Source organism: Electrophorus electricus, chromosome 6, assembly GCF_041902795.1.
Source record: "Electrophorus electricus isolate QZ-2024a chromosome 6, ASM4190279v1, whole genome shotgun sequence".
NCBI lineage: Eukaryota > Metazoa > Chordata > Actinopteri > Gymnotiformes > Gymnotidae > Electrophorus > Electrophorus electricus.
The window spans coordinates 32,791,061-32,810,618 of record NC_137502.1 but is presented as its reverse complement, the minus strand read 5'-3'; the positions used below and the strand labels follow the sequence as shown (position 1 = coordinate 32,810,618).

Sequence of the window (19,558 nt, the reverse complement as noted above, 5' to 3'; positions counted from 1 at the left end):
CCCCTCTCATGAAGAAATTATTTAACAAAAACAGAAGAGACTTTATTTCATTCCTGGTGGTGGTACAGCTTTTTTACTGGCACTGCTGGACAGGTTTTGCACGAGGCAAAACTTGTACTAATGTATAAAACATGGCTACATGATACAAATGCTGAGTTGATACTAAAGTCAGCAACAAACGGCGCTCGCGTCAGGTGGATATACTGTCCCAGACACGCAATGATCAGCCTGTACATAGACAACACAAAGTACACGAGAGCAGTTTAATAATACCGACTTTTATTTCCAAATCCACGTTTACATCTATGTGTATGAGTGTAAATCAACTGATAAAACACAACTACGATAACGCGCACGACTGTAGAACTGCAGAGTATACGGTATTTATGGATGGCTGAAACGGATTACATCTTTTCCTATTGAGAAATTGCAGGATTTTAATTTTTTGACAAGACAAACAACAGTTTAAATCAGAACCTTCATTCCTAGAAGTTTGTTTTTCAATGCCCCTTTTGAACTTCTCCAGTCTCCTTTAAGCAAGCAGTACACTGAGCAGGTTGAAGGACTTTGGGGTCAGAAACCACATCATAAAGCATTCGGCAGCAAGAGTGCTGATCCAGGACCAGGTTTCCCCATCTGTTCTCAGCGATCTTGGTTAGGAAAATGGTCCCTGACTCAACAAGACATGAGCCATGAACTGTCTCCGAACAGGTCTGTTGTTGCCTAGAGCCAGCTTGGATTATATTTCAAATGGTTTCATATATGCATCAATTCCAGTCCAAACATGTGAGCAATATCAATTTGAACAAGAGGAATCCAATATATGATCAGCACAGCTGCTGCTTCATGCCAACTGACCGTGGAGCAGTTTCCCAGCCTTCTCAGGTTGGGTTGAGTGCTGATCTCATCAGCTGTAGTATGATTCATCAGTGTTAGGAAAAAGCTACAGGAAATGGGCAGACAGTTTGCCCTCCAACATGTTTTACCTTTGGGTTTTCTACATTTTCTGAATTTGTATGTTGCAGTTAGGAGTGTGAAACATCTGTGGATAAGAGGCAGCTCCAACTAAGTTCATAGTTTTCTGGGGTTTTTTTTTTTTACATTTTATTTATTTGTTTTTGTAAATATCAAAAGGAAAAGGCTGAGGTGCACTGAAGATAAAAAAAAAAAAAAGGGCATAATCAATATCGAGTGAGTGACAATGGTGTTTTCTCACATGTTACATCTCACATGTTACATCTCACATCCACAAATGCTATTACGAAATGTGCAGCTTGGATTTTGTGCAGTGTGTGGATTTAAAAAATAATAATAATTAACCCCCCCTGCCCCCATGGTAATCTTTTGATTCCAGTAGTGTTTGAGGAGGCAAACTCTTGTGCAAGTTAAACTAAGCAGGATTTTGGTATTGGACAGGTGGGTGGGGAGGATCAGGTGGGTGACTGGATGATCAAAAACAATCTAAAATCTTGCAAAGCTGTGTGCCAGGAGTCTATGTTGTAGAAGCGCCAGTGTGTTTGATCAACAAAGACTAAAGTTTCTCCAAATCCACAGAAAACTGGCATTACGCCACACTTTATATGATCGGCCAGATAATGCAGCAGATTCTAGCAACTATTTGGAAGAAAAGGGCATTCTTATTTGCTGTTGCATCTTTTTTTCTCCCAGATGGGCGTTCATTTCCCACGATTGCTATTTACATTTGTCTGAAATGTTAGTCAATGAGGCAGAGGGAGGCACTTCTTAAACTAACAAACTACCTTTCTCACCAGGCCTGTTGAGTGTATAAATTTAATGTGTTTCCTGGCCTTTAACCACAACAGATTAGTCATCAAGGCATATATTCTTTCTCTGGAGAGTGACAATCCAATGTGATAAATTGTTTTCTTTCATATAGAACAATTTTGAGGTCTGGTCACCTGCACACGTCCATTCACACATTCTTTGGAACAGAGTGTCTCCCACAGGGAGCTACTGGGGCGGAACGACACATTTATGAGAGGGCCTGGTTGTTTCAGGAGGCAGGTGATTGCACAGTACCTTGTGTCAGAGAGGTGGACGATCTCCCACAGTTAAATCCCATATGAGTATATGCAAAAACAGCAGACCCAAGCCATGATTTTTAAACACTGGTGCATTCAGTGTAGGGCTATGAGGAGACATGGTGCATGTGGAGTGTGGAGCCATACCCTGTTTTCCCATTTTCTAGGTAATCGTTAGTAAATGTACATATTAAAATTTGGTGACAACCAAGAATTTGAACAATCTTTCTACTATTCTATTACAACAGGTCTTGAACTTCCATATAGTTGGCAGGAATCTTTAGACCAGTGTACAAGAGGAGCACTTTATACAGGTTTCTGTCAGTTGTTTTATTTGTATGTATTTTAATTTCTTTTGGGCATTTTTTTTTTGCCAACTCAGAAATCTGTTCACTAGTTAGGCCATTAGGAATATTTATTTATTTACTTATTTTTGAACCAGATATTCCCAGATATGCTGGACTGTCAACTGCACAGCACCTTGCATATAAAATACCAAGGTACAGGAAGTCCCTTTAGCATCACAGTATGGACAAGCGTCATTAAGATGTGGCTGTTAGGATTCCACTGAATTACAGCCTTTCTTCAAGTCGGGGTTAAGTACAGACAGACAACTCAGCACCTCACTTTACTCGTCCTTAACGAAAAAGAAGGATCATCTTATTAAACCCTTGCAGTTCTATTCCGGTGAGTATGTTATTTTCTTTGCATTAATATAATTCACAAAAATCAGTTCTCTTCTGGTTGATGTCAAATTAAAGACAGGAATATGGAGAAAATAAATGAAAGGTTAAAAAAAAAAAAAAAAAAAAAAAAAAAAAGCATTCACAATAAGGCAACAAAGCAGAGACAGCAACAGAAAGCGAGGCCAAGGTGGCATTTCATAAATACAAATTAAAATTCTTAACCTTGTAGATGGACTTCCTAGTGCTGTAAATCACCACATGGATCAATACAGCAACAAATTCAGTTCAATTAATCAGAGATATCAAGCCAATAATGTAATTAATTATGTATCCCCAGCTGTCATGAGCCAAAATTTATATATCTTCACTGTGGCAATCCATCAAGCGCTTTTTTTACCCTTTTTTTTTTTTTTTTTTTTTTTTAAAGACTGACAAACTTTCTTTTTGGTTTTATTTTTTTAAATTTTTTAAATTTTTTTTGGTCTTCCTCCCTTGCTATAATTCCCGTGTGTAGTTGTGGGGGTGGGGTTGAATCACAGGCCTTGCTTGGCGAGGGAGGCGGAGACTTGGTCGGCTAGCGTGGAGAGCTGCGGAGATTCTGTCATGTTGATGCTGCCGGAGGAAGACACCTTGCTGAGGCCAGGGGAGCCTTCGGCGGACGCGCCCGGGGACTTGACCACGATCTCGGCACCGTGGTCGGTGCGCGCCCTGGCCTGCTCCCTGAACATCAGCTTGTGGCTCTCAATCTAACAGGAGGACAGGGCGGTGCAGAGGTTGGAGAAGTACAAAATCAACCAGCAAACAGGACAAAGGATTAACAAAGTTTAAAACCACTGAACACAGATGTCGGAAGAAGTGAATGCTTTCTGTTCTGTTCTCACTGTCAGGATCATGCTGAGAGATCTGGTCAAAATGGTCAGGCTTTATAATTAGAAAAATAAAATGCATTTGAACCACATTTATAGAGTCTCTATAAATGTGAACAGTATCGTATAGTACAAAGCTGAACCAGAATCAGTTTTTGTTGTTTATTTCCTAATGAATATGTCCTTGTTATGTAGACTGACCCTGTGACTGTGTGTAGACAGGAGATACTTGAATCTTTCTGGACTAAGCCACCATGAACATACACGAACAAAAGTTAGCTAATTTCTAACTTCATTATTAATGTATTAGTGCCATATTTTGCCTGTTGCTCTAGATGAATCAGTTCACAGGTTCCTGAGCCAGGTAATGAAGAGCCGTAAAAGTGGTCACCTGGCTCAGGTGTGGGGAAAAAGCTGGAGTCAGTCAGGGAATGGAGTGGCCATGTCTGGATCAGATGATTAGTAAATAAATGTGATATAATCCAGCAAGAATGTGGGTTTCTAAAAGGGACCTAGTCTAGCACAAATTTGAGTTTAATATTCAGCATCTATAGTTTGTCTTCAATTATAAGGAAGAGTAGGAAGCATATACATTTCTCATTTATTCAAATTTGCCATAACATTCTGACCACAAAGACAGAATAAACTGTGTTCTGTTGCTATAGAACTGACACATGAAGAGAATACCAGTAGTACTGGTGCACTTACTGGAGTCCTTCACACTGGCTTCCCCACATCGGGGGAGGTCAAAGGGCACCTCACTGTTTGGGTGGACGGAGGCACCAAGAGCCCCCAGATTCACTTCCGTCTCTTTGTCCCTCTAAGGGCGGAGACCACGAGGATATTTGTGGGAGGTGTGAGGAGTGACGTTGGGTGACATGATGGAACAGAGCAAAACAAGCAAGCAAACGAACAAACAACGACAGGGTTTAAAAGAACAACAAATTGAGCAGGGCATTAAATAATGGTGGGCACGGTCAAATGTAGAGAGATGGAGATGGGAAATGTAGAAATGAAAAGAAAACAGAAATAAATAGAGGAAGGAAGCAGCAACGGAACAGGGTTGAGAAAGTGTGAGAGTGGGTAAGTGGGTGTGAGAGTGTGTGGGTGTGGGTGTGAGTGGGTGGGTGGGAGTGGGTGTGAGAGTGTGTGGGTGTGAGTGGGTGGGTGGGGGTGGGTGTATGTGTGAGAGAGAAGAGGAAGGACTGCAAGAATTTTCTAGCTCACTGTATACACTACAACTTCCACCATAGTAACCGTGATAAAGGTGTTTGTCCAGCAGGGGCCGCCACTCTGATGTCACTAGGGTTTGCCTAGACTGTTTTCTAGGTTTTTTTTTAAACTTGATTAGAGGATTAAACTGTGACTTGAAAATATCCAGTACAGGAAACTTGTAAAAATTGTGTCTCAAGGCAAAGCAATTCAGTTGTCTAATTATGCCATTGCTTGCTGTTGGAAAAACTAACATAAATATTTTGTATTGTGACAAAGTTGCACCCAGCTCTTAAATTTTCAGGGGGTACTTGTTTAGTTGTAACTTATTCACATTAACCATGACTTTTATTTTGGTAATTATCTATTCCATGTGTTCCTTATGACTTGATACTGTTAAACTAAAGCCAGCTGGTGTCCTGTTAGGACTTTTAACCTGCATTACCAGCAGGCCAGCTGTGTGTAATCTGTGTGTAATTAGCTGCAGTTATTTCAGGTGCACCGTGTATTTTAGCACTGCCAAACAAGACCTTGAGTCTCTCCAATAGAACTAGAACTCACTTTGCCCCAAAACCCAGGAATAAACACTTGAATAAACACTTGAATATTACCCAAAGAGGGCAGAGAAGCCAATAAGCAAAAAGAGCCGTGCCACTCACACCGAGTCAAATCACGATTACATTTAGTATGAGTATTAGAGTTATTAGTTTATATTTATTAGTAATAGTTTTATAACAGACTAATACTAGAATTATACAAGTACAAAGGTGAGGTGTTTTTAATAATAACATATATATATATATATATATATATATATAAAACCTTATAAACAAAACCTTCGTTTCATCTCATTTCAATAGTTCCTAAGTTTAGTCAGCTAATGGTGAGATTTGCCCATCAAATGATTATCAATATGAAGGCCTACCTTCTTTGCTCCACCACCAGGAACGTGCCCAATGTTCTCCAGAGATCCGATTTTTGACTGAGCTTTGAACTCCAGCTTTTCCGTTTTGATCTCAATATTCCCTCCACCTGGGGCCCAAAAGTAGAAATCCATTTGTACACATTCTCAGGGGCATCCCTGTTGCTTGTTGTTTTTCCCCTGAAATTATTATAATTGTTGTTATTATTTGGAACTGTGTGTGTGTGTGTGTGTTTTTCACCTGGTTTGTGGTGAAGGTTGACCTTTGACCCACACTTTGACTGCACGTTACTCAGATCCATCTTTTTGTTCACAATTTGAACCTGAATACCACAACAAGACAGACACGGTCACAAGGTAGAAACCTGCAATGGTAAATATGCACATTAAAAAAGCACCACCGCATATGCAGAAAACTCTGTATTTCACACACGGGTAACACAGGGGAAACGCAGGGTTCATCTCACACAATAAAATTAAAATAAATAAATAAAATCATATTATAGCAAACATCCACACCTTAACAAACCTCCTCCCTAAATTAAACACTCACCTCCACCCACGTTGTTAAAAACATTTATTGCAAAGACCTTTATGCTGCAGTTAGAGACTAGCTCACTTGTTCCCAAGTGAATGCAGTTAGCCATCCTACATGTCTACATCGATGATTAGCATGTTGTTAACCATCCTACATGTCTTCATTGATGGTTGGCGTGTTATTAGCCATCCTACCAGCCTTCACTGTTGGTTAGCGCGTTGTTAATAGGTGACACTGCTACCTCTCCCATGGGGGACTGGGTGTACAATCCCTTGTCTGAGCAAATATGCCATGCTATATCAATGTGAGTTTCTTGGACAATACTCCAAACACAGCATTCACAGTTCTGCAGTTGGTCTGACAAGAGCACCCTAAACCCAGCAGTGAGTCCAACACTTATCAGATCTCTGGTACCATTGCTGTGTTACACTCATATCCACATCCCCATAGCAACAGAGGGGTTTGAAGGGTCAGCAGCTGATGAGTGAGTGGGACGGAGGGCGCTGTGAGACCTGGGCAAGATGACTTATAAAGATGCCAGTGAATGTAGGTGCAAGAGAGGAGTTGCTGGTTGAAATTTTACATAACTGGCTAATGAATTTTATACATAAACAGTGAACAGATTTTGAACATTCAGAAGATGGGTTCACTCGTAAGTTAGCACAAACATTCTGCTTCACAGTCAAAAATTTAAATTTTGATTACATCGACGGAACTAACTCTTCATTCTCTGATCATTGTGTGTTATTTCTCTCTGTAGAAAACCAAAGACTAACTTTCCTTTATCTAACTATAAATTTCCCCCTGGAACAGCCTGATTCAGGAATAGAGAGATGTTGGGATAGAGAGGAGCCACAGCTCAGGGAGGGGAGGGAGCCCCCCAAAGCTCTGGTCAGTGCTATGCTGTGCTATACTGCCATCTGCAGGAACTGCTGTGACATTACTCACACATGCTAGATATTGTCCTTGGAGTCGCATCTGGACTGCACATTGTGGGGAGTACTGCTTCTTCTTAAGAATAGTCACATGGACAGGCAGAGGAAAAGGCAATGGAGTGTCATAAATTACATTTTGATTACATCAATGGAACAGGCCGCATTCACTCCTGGCTTGCTGTGGGAATGTAGTTCAGAGGGCATTGACTGATGGGACTTGTAGTCTTTTATTAGATGATGGGTCTTGTCTTTTTTTAGTTTGCTTGCACAGAACGGGATTTTGTACGCTAGTTAGAACTGCCCTATTGAAGTTCTAACATTAGCCTTAATAGGACAGAAAGCAAAACTCATCTCACATCAATGAGAATGGGCTTCTCCAAACACCTTCAAGGAACAGACTATTTCATCCATAAATGTTAATATCACTAATGATTATTAATTCAGCAGGTACCAGGTAAAGTTACACATTAGCTAATTGGTCCCCACTGACACTCCCTCACTGTTAGCCGAGTTAGCGTTTGTGGCTTTTTCTTTAATGCCAGCAGCACAGCAGTTCGCCACAAGGCTGGGACCAGAGACAGTGGTCTGGACGTAACACAAATGTGAACAGCTACCAGTGTCTGTGATCAGGTTTACACTGTGGGCTGAGGAGGAAGGAGGGTCCAACGCTGGGCTTGTTCAGACGGACAGGCCAAAGCCATGGCAACATCATCACGGCAATGTCTTACCCTCTGTAACTACCTGAGGCCCGTGCAGACACGCTGGAGAAGCAGCGCTAACTGTGGTAACCCTGCCTGATTCTGGATCACTTCAAAGCAGAGTTGTAAGCTCTGAATTTACAGCCAGATCTTTAAACAATCCATTAAAAAGTACACTACATATAACAATTCAGCAAAATAATGCAATCACAGTTCTGTTCTGTCTAGGTATACTGTCAACATGGCATTATGTGGGTGAGGCTAGTTGCGCTTGCTCGCATTTGTGTTATGGCAACAAATAACCATGCCATTTTTATGTTGTCAAATGATACGACAGGGCATTCAGTTTTCTGTGTTCAATCTTCATCACAGAGGTGTTTGCTTGTAGCTTTAATGAGTACTGTAACATACTGAGTACTGCAACATGAGTAATGTAACAAAAGTAATTATGTAATGTGATGAGTACTGTAATGTAATGAGTACTATAACATAATGGCTTCCAGGACCTAGAAAGGTTTCATCATGTTTTACTAATGTCAACATTGCAGTACATCACTCCTATTGGCCAGCAGGAAAAGATTACATCACAACACAGTCACTTTAAAATGAATGCCTTTGAAAGCTCTAAAACCCCTTCATGTGCTAATCTTATCATCGCTTGCCAATGAGTTTTAGATATAAATAAACCCACTAAGCAGTGAACAGATTTTTCTCACAGCAGAATATGTTGCATGGAGAATGATACCTGAAAAGCATTAAAAGAGTCAGAGTATGCCATCTGACTTTTAAGGAAATGATGATGACTAACACTCCGAATGAAATCATTGGTCTGGGGCCTGTGTGATCTCATTACCTGTCAACAACTCTGCATTTATTACTCATTCATGTCAATAAAATGCAACAACTGAGAGGAAAGGTAAACTCCATCCCTTGATCACTATTTCTCACTGCAGAAAACTAAAGACTAGAAGTCTAACTTTCCTTTATCTGACTATAAATTTCCCCTTGCAACAGCCTGATTCAGGAATAGAGAGATGGTGGGATGGAGAGGAGCCACCCAAAGCTCTGGTCAGAGCCAAATCTGGACTGCACATTAGGGAAAGTACTGTTTGTTATTAAGAATAGTCACCTGGACCGGCAGAGGAAAGGCAAGAGAGCATTATGCCCACGTCTGAAGGCACGGGGAGGAAGGGATACTTCACAAGGGGGCCCTGGAGTTAGCCATGAGCTACCTTCTGAACAGAGGGAGCAGAGGTTACTCACGTTGCCACCTCCTGGGGTATGCTTGATGTTGGCTTTGGAGCCACACTTTGGCTGAACGCTGCTGAGATCCATCTTCTTCTCAAGGATTTGCACCTAGGAAGTAAGCGAGAGAATTGACAGAGGCCTTCCTCGAGGGTTCTCGCAGCTAGTGAGGACCACGGTCATTTTCCCCCCCAGACTTTTAGAAGTGGGCACAGACTTCTTGGATATGACCTGTAGAATTTGCTACCAACTGATAACCGTGAGCATGGCCTCGTGCGTTTCCTCTGCCACTCTTTCTCAGGTTTGTTGCATCTGACCATTGTTCAGAAAAAAAAGAAAAAAGTGGTAAAAAATGGCCGCCCTTCCTTATAACCCGCTGCACTGAGCTTACCTTCCCTCCCCCAGGCTGGTGTTTGATGTTCTCAATGGAGCCGATCTTGGATTTGACGTTCTTCAGGTCGGGCATGGGGGCAACAGGGGCGATGGGGGTGCGGGACCTGAGCGAGCCAGGCGACTTGGGTGGGGTGCGCACCACTGCCACCTTCTTCACCTGCTGCCCGGGCGTGCTGGCCCGGCTGGCCGGAGACTTGGGTGTGGCGGGGCTGCTGCATCCGCTGCGGTCAGGAGTCCTGGGAGACTCAGCTGCTGGGAAGCCACGGAAACACAGCTAGCTGAGCACAAGCATCCAAGAGACCCATAGTTCATTCATCTTATTATCCCTATTTGTTAAAATCTAGATATTTAATATTTACTGCTCCTCTGTCAATATTTACTTTATTTACAATATTTCATTTATGATCTGTCAATTGAAAACATTTCAGAATTTGCTATTTTGGGGGCTGAGAGATGATAATGCTGTATTTTGTATTAAAGACCTAAGGAATCTAAATCTCTAATGAGGTTAATCTTGCTCTTCAGGGCAGACCTTCTTACACCATTCTCTTGTTTAAACACCACACACCACAAATCTGGCATGGGCTGGTAGTCGCTCAGGGTGCCTGCGAGGGTTGATGCAGCTTTCTACATGGCGTATCAACGCAGTGTTTGATATTAAGCAGTCCAGATGCAGGGAGCAGCAGACATTTAATGTCAGTGCTAAAATGTGCCAAGATGGGCTATTATAAAGGCCCACAAAACATGACCATTTAATTAAAGTTCTTTTCCGCTTTAGTCATTGAGGCAGAAAGGCTTTTGTCAGCACATGAATGGAGAAGATCGGCAGATACACAGAGAACAATACTCAGTTTCAACAGGCACTGAAACCAATATACAGATGGTTAAGTGTTTAGAAAAACCAAAATCCATAAATCTCATTTAAAACCACCCCAACCCCCCACTTAAATTAAGTTAGTTACCTTAGTTAGTATAACAAATATTGTGTGAGAAACAGTTGGCATAAGCCATAGCCCAGAGCTAGTGATCAGTTCTAGTGGGCATAGCCAATGGCCAACAAAGCCAAGCCAGGCCAATAGAAAATAATACCATACTTGGTATTAATAATAAAAAATAATAATACCATAATACCATTACTAATCTGGCCTCTTGTTCCAATCATGCAATACAAGACCCATTTTAACAGATGCTGGGACAATTGCTGAGGCCCTTAATGGCACAGTGAATAGTCTGAATGTCAAGAGGATCTGAAAAAATGGGTCTTACAAGGGATTTTGGTGCTCACTCCCTGAGGTTTAGCACCTGGGGCCTTTGTCTTCACATCACCAGCCTGTAAAGGAAATAAAAATTACACTCAGTATCAACATATGGCAAGCAGCAAAACTGTCATTAATTGGGCCTCTAGGTTTTTAAAAAAAATGACATTCCTCACAAATTCATTTTTATGCTAGAAATGAATGTCTTGAGGTTAGGAATTAATAGCATTGCAAAGCCCCATTGTAGGTTGGGATTAAGAGGTTAGCGAAGCCCCATTGTAGGTTAGGAAGAGCCTGTAGCATGGAGAAGAGAAGCCAGAGCACTTTCAAAGCAGATTCAGAAGCCAATGTCTTCAGGGGACTCATAGACAGTACCGGTGCACTGCTCAGTTTTTATTGTTTTGGGGGGGTTTTTTGTGGGGGGGCAAATAATTGGCCCAAGAGTTAGACCAGCAGGTCAAAGGTCACCGGTTTGACCTGAGTACTCACTGCGGCTCTAGTCTTGGTGGCTCCTAGAATGTGTTGTTTAGAGTTTAGAGAGCCTGCCCTGCCCGTGACAGAAGGGGAGGCTGAAGTGTGTTTGGAGTGGGACACTGTGATTGATGAACCTCGTTTAGGGGTAGAGGTGAGCCTAGCTTTGGCTGGTGTGGAGGGGGAAGGTGTCTTGTGTTATGGAGAATGAGAGGGAACACAAGAGAAATTATTTACATGGATGAAAGGGTGAAAAAGTCATGGTGTAATCCTTGTGAAGGAACCCAAAAAATAGGATATAGTAACACTGAAAGGAATCAAATTAAAACTGATTAGTTATGTTAAACAATGGCTACAAAAATAAATGACTGAAATGATCAAATTAAACCTCTCATTCTCATAGTTTATCATTGCAAACATCAACGTCTTTCACATGTTCGTAATGACCTAACCCACTGGTGGAATATTTTACAGATGGTAATTCCTACACAATACCTTTGCCCACAACCATCATCTTACATTTTATAGCACAAGCATTAACTCCAATTGCTTTGACAAAAATTTATTTTCAATGCATTACATTTTTTTATTTGTGATAGTGATGAATGTTTTTCATAAACAGCATATTTCATAATGACAAAATAGCCATTGGATGTCAAATCTAGATCAGTGAAGGCATCGAAACACAACATGAATAAGTAATCACCACTGTACCTTAGTGTTTTTATTAGCTGCTGCTCCGGCTCCCGCCTTGGCTGTTCATAGAGAGAGAACATGACGATGAGAGTGAGTGCAAGGAAGCACTACTGTTCACTAGATCACCGATTTCTAGTGAGAACTCATGTTTTTCATGGGTGCCAAACTACCTTATATCTCCAAGGACAAGCTAATCACTGTGTGCATTCAGGTTAGTAAGGTATTTAGTGGGATATAACTGAAACCCTTTTTGTGTGTATTCAGGTTAGTGAGGTATTAGTGGTGTGTATTTGAAAATCTTTTTGCAGTTTTAAATGAAATTTTATGGGTCTGAATTCCGCTGCTTTAATCACGACACCTAACCCAAGCATGTGACCTCATGAATTGCTTTTGACCTTTACATTTTTGTTCACTCAGAATGTGATTTGCAGAGGAGAAACTGTAATCTGGTCTGTCCAACTAGTTTCAAAATGACCCCCACAGCTTAATATCACCCACTGTGAGCACATTTAATCAACATGATCACTGCAGCATGCCTTTCTAAGGGAAACTAGATTAAGATAAGGATATAACAATAATATTGTGTCATATTAACCCCTGAGTAATAATAATATGATTGTGTGTGTGTGTGCTCTGCATGCATGTAAGGGTACTGGAGACACCCAAATATAAATGAACCTACTCCTTTCATATTGGCGTTAGCTGTGCTGTGGCATGTGCAATAAAGAAAAATTGTTCACGCAGGGATGTAACACACAACACACACAGGTTGGTAAGTGCACCGCAGTCCACAAGCATGCACTGGTCACATGCAAAAAAGAGGTCGGTGAAAACAGTGCCAGCAAAATCAAACTCTGCCACCCACACAGAGGAAGAGAACACCATTACAAAAGAGAGGGCAGGGCACAGATCACAAAGAGTCACGATGGAGGGAGGGAGGGAGGGAGGGAGGGAGGGAGGGAGAGAGAGAGAGAGAGAGAGAGAGAGAGAGAGAGAGAGAGAGAGAGAGAGAGAGAGAGAGAGAGAGAGAGATTCAGTGGCTACAAGCAGTCCGTTTCTTCAACCGAACACTTATTTTGACCTTCGGTGTGCGCTTTTCAGAAAGGGTGCTGCTTTGCTTAGCTTAGCTGTGTTGCTCTACACTAAAAAAGAAGATCTGTGCATGAAAGAAAGAAGGTGGTTTGGCAGGGGTTTGAGGAATATTAGCGAAAAACAGACCTTTTGATGAGGCGCTTGTTTTTCGGTCTGGCGCGACGTCTTTTGGGGGGGGTTTCTGGGGTTTTGCTGCAGACTTGGGGGAAGGAGTTGCAGCCACCGTGGCAACAGGCTTCTTTTTTTTAACAGGAGTATCTATGACAGGTTCTGTTTTGATCGTTGCTGCTATGACTTGTTTTTCAGCACTGGGTTTACCAGCATCATCACCCACAGGAACTGCTGGTTCTGGTTTAGCAGCAGTTGGGTGCTTCTGCACTGTTTTCACAGTAGCAATGAGATCTTCATCTGTGGTCTCAAGGTACTTCTCTGGCCTCTCCTGCTTGGCATCCTTTGGCTCCTCTGGCATAGTGTCGTCTTCAGGCTCCATCTTAGATGCTGCCACCTGCTGGTGGGCTAAGGAAATGCTGACCTCTTCCTCTTCATTTTCTTGTTCTTCCTTTGGTCCGTCATCCTTAGCGGTGAGGAGTAATTCCTGGGTGGGGCCAGCTGAAGCACTAGGGAGGAAGGGGGACCCTGGACCAGCTCTGCAGGAGTCAGGGCTCCTGCTCTCTGGGGGGGTCTTATCGCGGCCATTCTGCCAGGCCTCCGGGGTGTCCTGGTGACCAGGCTCATGGGGTTCAGTGTAGTCAAATGATAGCCCTCGCTTCTTTGCTTCCTCAGGGCTTACTGGAGGCTGGTACAGGGCTTGACCATGCTCAATGTCAGCCACTTCCTGTTTGTGTGGGACAACAGCACTGTGCTCCAATGGAACGGGTTCTTTGTCCTGGTCCACTTCTTCCTCTTCCTCTTCTTCTTCATGTTCTTCTTCCTCTTCCTCTTCCCCTTCCTTTTCCTCCTTCTCCTGATCTTCCATGTAAGAGTCAGGAGGCTGCATGCCATGACTCACCACTAACTCTTCCTCATAAGCAGATCCAACCGGTCCACTCTCATCCTTCTTACCATTCCTGGCTTTGTCTTCCTTTCTCTTGTCTTCGGAATCACTCAGATCATGTTTTGCGACTGTCTCCCCTGAAGAACTCATCTTCTCCTGGTCGTCAAATTTCAGCACCGCTGGCCCAAACCCGACAGCTCGGTCGACTGACGATGCCTGGGGGTACTCGAGCAACTGGCGTGGGCTCACAGACCCAGCTCGGTCCCCGTTCACATGCTCTTCCTCCCCGTCCACCGATGCCACGCTGCTCCTGCCACTGTGTGGCAGGGAGAGTCCTCCTGGTGTTAACCCGTCTGATGAGCGAGAGGGAGAACGATAGGAACAGCCAGAGACAACACTGCGGGATTAGCGACACTCAACCGGCCTCTCTCCACAGTCAGCATCACAAACACTAATGCAAGGAACCAAAATCATACCAAATAGATAAGGGGCTCAAACATAAACAACAAAGGACAAAGAAAAAAAAAGTTCTTATTTGACAGCAAAATGAGGGGGGAAAATCATTCAACATGAATTTCACAGCCGTCTTTAAACACACAAAGCACAACTTTAAGCTGCGGGCACTTTTATAGTATGCAGTTTGCTAACCAAGCTTTTGCATTACATAAAGTTCCAGTCTGGAATACTGATGAAGCAGCATAATGCCTGGGGCCTTTTCCAGGACAACATCTCTAAACAGTGAAGAGAAAAAGACAGCAAAGCTAAATGAACAGCTGAGTCATAAACACTACACTCCTGTCAGGTAGCAATTAGAGAAAATGTTGCAGGCCTCGGAGGCTGGAAGTCAGCAATTTGGTTTTCAAAAACCTCTGTTGTTGAAATGCTAACCTCAGGCCTGCCAGCAGCAGCTATTTCAGACTGGGTCTTACAAATGCAATTAGTGGTAGGCTAACAGGGGAGCAGTGGATTAAGCCTACCACAATGGAAGAATGAGGGGGCTCACTACAACGGCAGAAATGAGGTTGAATGGCTCATAAAAGTGCCTCACAGCTCATTTAATTACAGAATACAACCTCCAAACCAAATAAATAAGGAAAAACACAACAACAACAAAAAAACTGAAAGAAAGAAACAAAGCTAATCCAAACAATACACTCATTCAAAACACAATACCCACAAAGACCTAACAGCATTTCTGTCCCTTGCATCAGTGTGAAAAGCTATGCAGGAACGTGACTTGAGATGGTAATGAATTGGCGTTGTACTGCCCACCACTATATCCATTTGCAAATTGCTTTTACTGCAGGAGAGGAAGGTTTTTTTGCTGACTGGCAACTTGGTGCAGACCGGATCAGTTTTCACACTGCTCTGAACTGTTCAGACTCTGACATTGGTTGGCTCTTGCACAAGGGGTGTTTCTATATGATTTTGATGCTCAGGAGTCATTTTAGTTGTGTTCAAGTTTAACGGCATGTTGTTCTCAATATGTTATAGTAATCCATTTACAGTAACGCTTTCAACATAATCAATAGACACATAACCATATAATGAAAGTACAATATTGATTTTCTGAATTATATTCTCTCTCTTTTAATACCTGTCACTTCATGGCTCACTGAATGAAGAGATAGGATGCAAAGATGTATGCAGCTGCACTTGAGATGGAATAGCTGTGAATGAATTCTAAGGGTTTATGGGTTGACTGAGGTATGTGCTGTATAGATGTGTCTCATCCAAAGCTTGTCAATGGAGGTGAGCAAGGGTCGTAATCCCGCCATACCTTCACCTGCTCCAGCTGTCCCTGCTGCGTATAGCCGTCATGTCAAAGGTCAAAGGAAGGTCATGGGGCAAAGAGAAAAAAGGGGAGAAAATGTTAAGATTTGTGCTGCCAACAGGATCAACAGCAATGCAGCATGGTAATGACAAAGAATAGTATCACCTCTGATGTCCCACTGATCTGTTTTCATATCAACAACATGCACTGAGAAGTGCTCTTCAGTTTAGAAACTCCTGATCGAAACTGAACTGACCCGAACTAACACTGAAGATATCAGACATGTAACTTCCCAACCAACATTCGACCACAAGCCAGTCTGCATTATCTAATTTTAAAAAAAGAGAATTGTTCACTGTTGTCAAAATGAGGAGGCAATGAAGTGATCTATGAAATATCAGTACCACAGGGTGGATTACCAACCAGGATATGGTTTCAAAACACATTTAGGAACATAGTAAAAATAGCCAGCTGAGACCTTCAGAGGTGTTCACCCAGTCCCTCCACAGGCATTCAAATTCATGTTAAACGATCAGCATTGTATGCGAAGCGTATTACTGCAGAAGGTATGGTGCTTTGTAGAAAGGCAACACAAGTCAGTGGAGGATGTAATTAATAGCACAAAGCTTTTTTGGCAGGATTAGGGTCGCATTCACAGAACACCAGCATTAAGCTTGCATTAGCAAAGAAAAGAGACACTTTTATTAAGAAATCAAAATGTGGCGATGGGATAAAGGAAGTGCCCGCAAATGGTGAATAGGAATTCATTAAAATCAAATTTGTGATTTAAAAAAAGGTAACCCTTTTCATCAACTTTTAGCTGCCATCAAAAAGCAGGGATGGACAAAGGAGACATATAGCTCTGATCAAAGATACATTTTTTATCAACCCTGAATTCTAGAGTACTACCACAACTCCTTCAGCATTAATTCTTCTCAACCCTGCACACTGATAATGACCTCTGGGTTGAACTTGCTGGTAAAAGCGCCCCTCTTTGACATAATTCATTTGTCCATCCTCAAGAGGGAAAATAATTGGGTCATCACAGAAGTAACACCCAAGATGAAAGCTGAAGCAACTGCGTTAAAAGAGGTAAAGCTAAAGAAAAGAACCATGAAGGGTTGCAGTCTATAAGCCTTACAGAGCAGGGGTGTAATTCACACTGGAAGGGCATTACCAGACACTCCCACATCCATGTGAGGGGAGGAGGCTTTAGGCTCTGTGCCTTCTGCCACAGGCTCTTGAGTGGCTTCCTTGGGTTCTGAGCCCTCTGTCTCGTCTTTGAGAGAAAAGCCAGCTTGCAATTAGGATGCGGAAGGAAAATGCTGTTGCAGCATCAAAAACAGACAGCTGATGTTGTTCAGTGGAGAACCACTGCCATTGTCATCTCAAATGAAGGTTTAAATGAGCTAAAACAGTATTATTAAAAATCCCCCTCCTCAGTATGGCACTTAACAACACTTAAGATCAAATTATAGTTTGTATGGTTGGTTTCTCAGTGCAGCTCTCCATCCAGTCCAATGATCTTGATATGACTGCCTGTAAATATCTTTATATCACAACATGATGTAACACAAACTTCCTCTGTTGTTTATGAATCACCATACCTACTTTACATGGGACCTCTGACTTCTGTAAACATACACATAAATGAAAAACAGACAGGCACAATTAAAAGAGACTCTGGAATTCTGTGAAAAGAGGTACATTTCTGGAATTGGATGCTGGTCCATCACTGCCAAAACCATTAAAGTGGAACAGTGCAATCTTAGGAAATTGAAAACACTGAAAGTACATTTAAGACCAGAGGACTTGCAGACAATCACTATATCAAAACCCTCTAATTTCTATTCAAATGAACATTACCCTGGAAATATGTACCAAGATAAATAATTATTCAGGTACACTATTCCTGAACTGGTGGAAAATAAGAAATATAAAAAATTCCAAAATATTGCTCAGATTTAGAAAGTTCATGCATCACGCAAACCTTTAAAATGTTACTATAGTACTGCTATCACAGCTAAGAATAAATGCTAAAAACATGAGAAGTTTACAACAGCACTGTTTCTTCAAACTACCCATTATCATTGCCAACTATTTACATTTCCTTCAACATGTATGTTGCCTAGTTCCCTGTGACCGACACTGTGCACTGTAGGTGTGCTGTGTCCCATCACTGACCTTTGACCTGGCCTGCCCCTGGGTCCATATGCGGTGCCGTCCCGTTCTTCAGGCCTTGCTGAGGGCCGTCACTGATAGCCATGCTGGCTACAGCAGACACCACGTTCTCCCCAGAAGGATTAATCAGGTCCTCGTGCTCCATTTTCAGATGGTTTCAGTCTGGTACACAGCAAAAGAAGAAAAGAAAAAAAAAATCGTAACGATAATGATGGTGTCTCGGACACGATGGTTATCCGAGATCAGCCCCCTGCCCATGTCCCTGACTTCCACAGTATAACACGGTGTGGCGTTATCCTACTCTGATGTGCCCGGTGATTATCAAGGCCTAAATGATACATGTTGGATCTGGTGGAGATGCAACTGTGCACTGCTGTGTAATGCCTGACATCCGTGCTCAGGAGAGGAGAGTGAAAGTGCAGTCATTCTCAGACCTGTTGGTATTTAATGGAAAATGAAATCCGACATAGAGAAGTACACACCTAATTCTGAGAACAGAATTTTAGCGCCAGTTTTATTTTGCCTGGTCATTTGCCTTAGGACTCACTTTCTCCAACAAACACAGAACATATCCAGAATGCAGACAAGCCACACACTCAGAGAAGGGAAACCCTGCTGTTTAAGGACAGGGATGTTGAGCAGCAGTGGTTCAGTAACGGACTCTCTTCCTCAAACACGCCAGGCTTCCGGAGGGCTTCCTGTGTGAAACTGCAAATGTGTGTTTTTATTGTATTGTTTTCATTGCTCAAACTATAACTGACATAATCCATGGATAGTGGTTCAGTGGTTACTGTACTTGACTTGTAATCAGAAGGTTGCTGCTTCAAGCCCCACTACTGCTGAATTGCCACTGTTGGACCCCTGAGCAAGACCCTTAACCCTCAAGTTGTACTTTGGGTAAATGTGCGCTTGTCTCTTTGTCACACTATATGAGAGACTTTCAGGTGCATAGGGGGGGTTTCTTCCAGTCTTGCTTATGTGACACTGCAGTTCATCTTTACCAAAAATAACCAGTACTTCCTGTTCTGGTAGTCTGAGTGGTGTTTGTTTTTATTTTACAAAGGGGGCGGTCTTCCTATACAGCAAGGGTATTGTTGGTGTGTGTGTGTGTGTGTGTGTGTGTGTGTGTGTGCATTTGTGTGTAAGAAAGCTTTTTTGTGAGTGTGTATATGTGGGTGTTTGTGTAAGTAAGAGAGCCTGTTTTTATGAATGTGTATTTGAGGTTCTTTGTGCGTGCACCTGTGTGTAAGAGAGCATGTTCACGTCGTGTTTTGTGTGTGTGTGTGTGTGCGTGTAAGAGAGAGCTAGGTTATGTGAATGTGTATGTGTGGGTCTTTGTGTGTGCTGGTGTGTGTGTGTGTGTGTGTTGGTGTGCACTACACAGAGATCCCCTTTCCTCTGCAGTGTGAGAGGACTGGTCCTGTACCAGAACAGGCTGCTGTCAGCACCAGCTCCCTCAGTCATGGCCTCAGACAGACAGCAGTACCACCAGCACACCAGGGACATTACAGCACACACACACACACACGAAATCACATAGACCTATTCTGACACACA

At 42.5% G+C, this 19,558-nt stretch overlaps 1 protein-coding gene across 9 annotated transcripts in view; it reads right to left on the bottom strand.

Annotated features, from left to right (window-relative positions):
• Window positions 1–258: 258 nt before the first annotated feature.
• The window catches only part of maptb (microtubule-associated protein tau b), a 29,561-nt gene continuing 10,261 nt past the window's right edge, over window positions 259–19,558 (bottom strand). For 3 of the 9 annotated variants that reach the window (XM_027026721.3, XM_035524889.2, XM_035524890.2), the window contains exons 2-13: window positions 18,005–18,163; window positions 16,998–17,099; window positions 15,827–15,850; window positions 13,179–14,399; window positions 11,979–12,019; window positions 11,283–11,456; window positions 10,804–10,867; window positions 9,536–9,789; window positions 9,163–9,255; window positions 5,970–6,051; window positions 5,732–5,838; window positions 259–3,474 (exon numbers count right to left, since the gene is read on the bottom strand). In XM_027026721.3, the coding sequence (XP_026882522.2) occupies window positions 3,262–3,474; window positions 5,732–5,838; window positions 5,970–6,051; window positions 9,163–9,255; window positions 9,536–9,789; window positions 10,804–10,867; window positions 11,283–11,456; window positions 11,979–12,019; window positions 13,179–14,399; window positions 15,827–15,850; window positions 16,998–17,099; window positions 18,005–18,146 (2,517 nt within the window). In that variant the 5' untranslated portion in view covers window positions 18,147–18,163 and the 3' untranslated portion in view covers window positions 259–3,261. Of the gene's footprint in view, window positions 3,475–4,302; window positions 4,415–5,731; window positions 5,839–5,969; window positions 6,052–9,162; window positions 9,256–9,535; window positions 9,790–10,803; window positions 10,868–11,282; window positions 11,457–11,978; window positions 12,020–13,178; window positions 14,400–15,826; window positions 15,851–16,997; window positions 17,100–18,004; window positions 18,164–19,558 lie in introns of all 9 variants that reach the window. The other 6 variants (XM_027026725.3, XM_027026723.3, XM_027026724.3 and 3 more) reach the window with 6 other exon arrangements.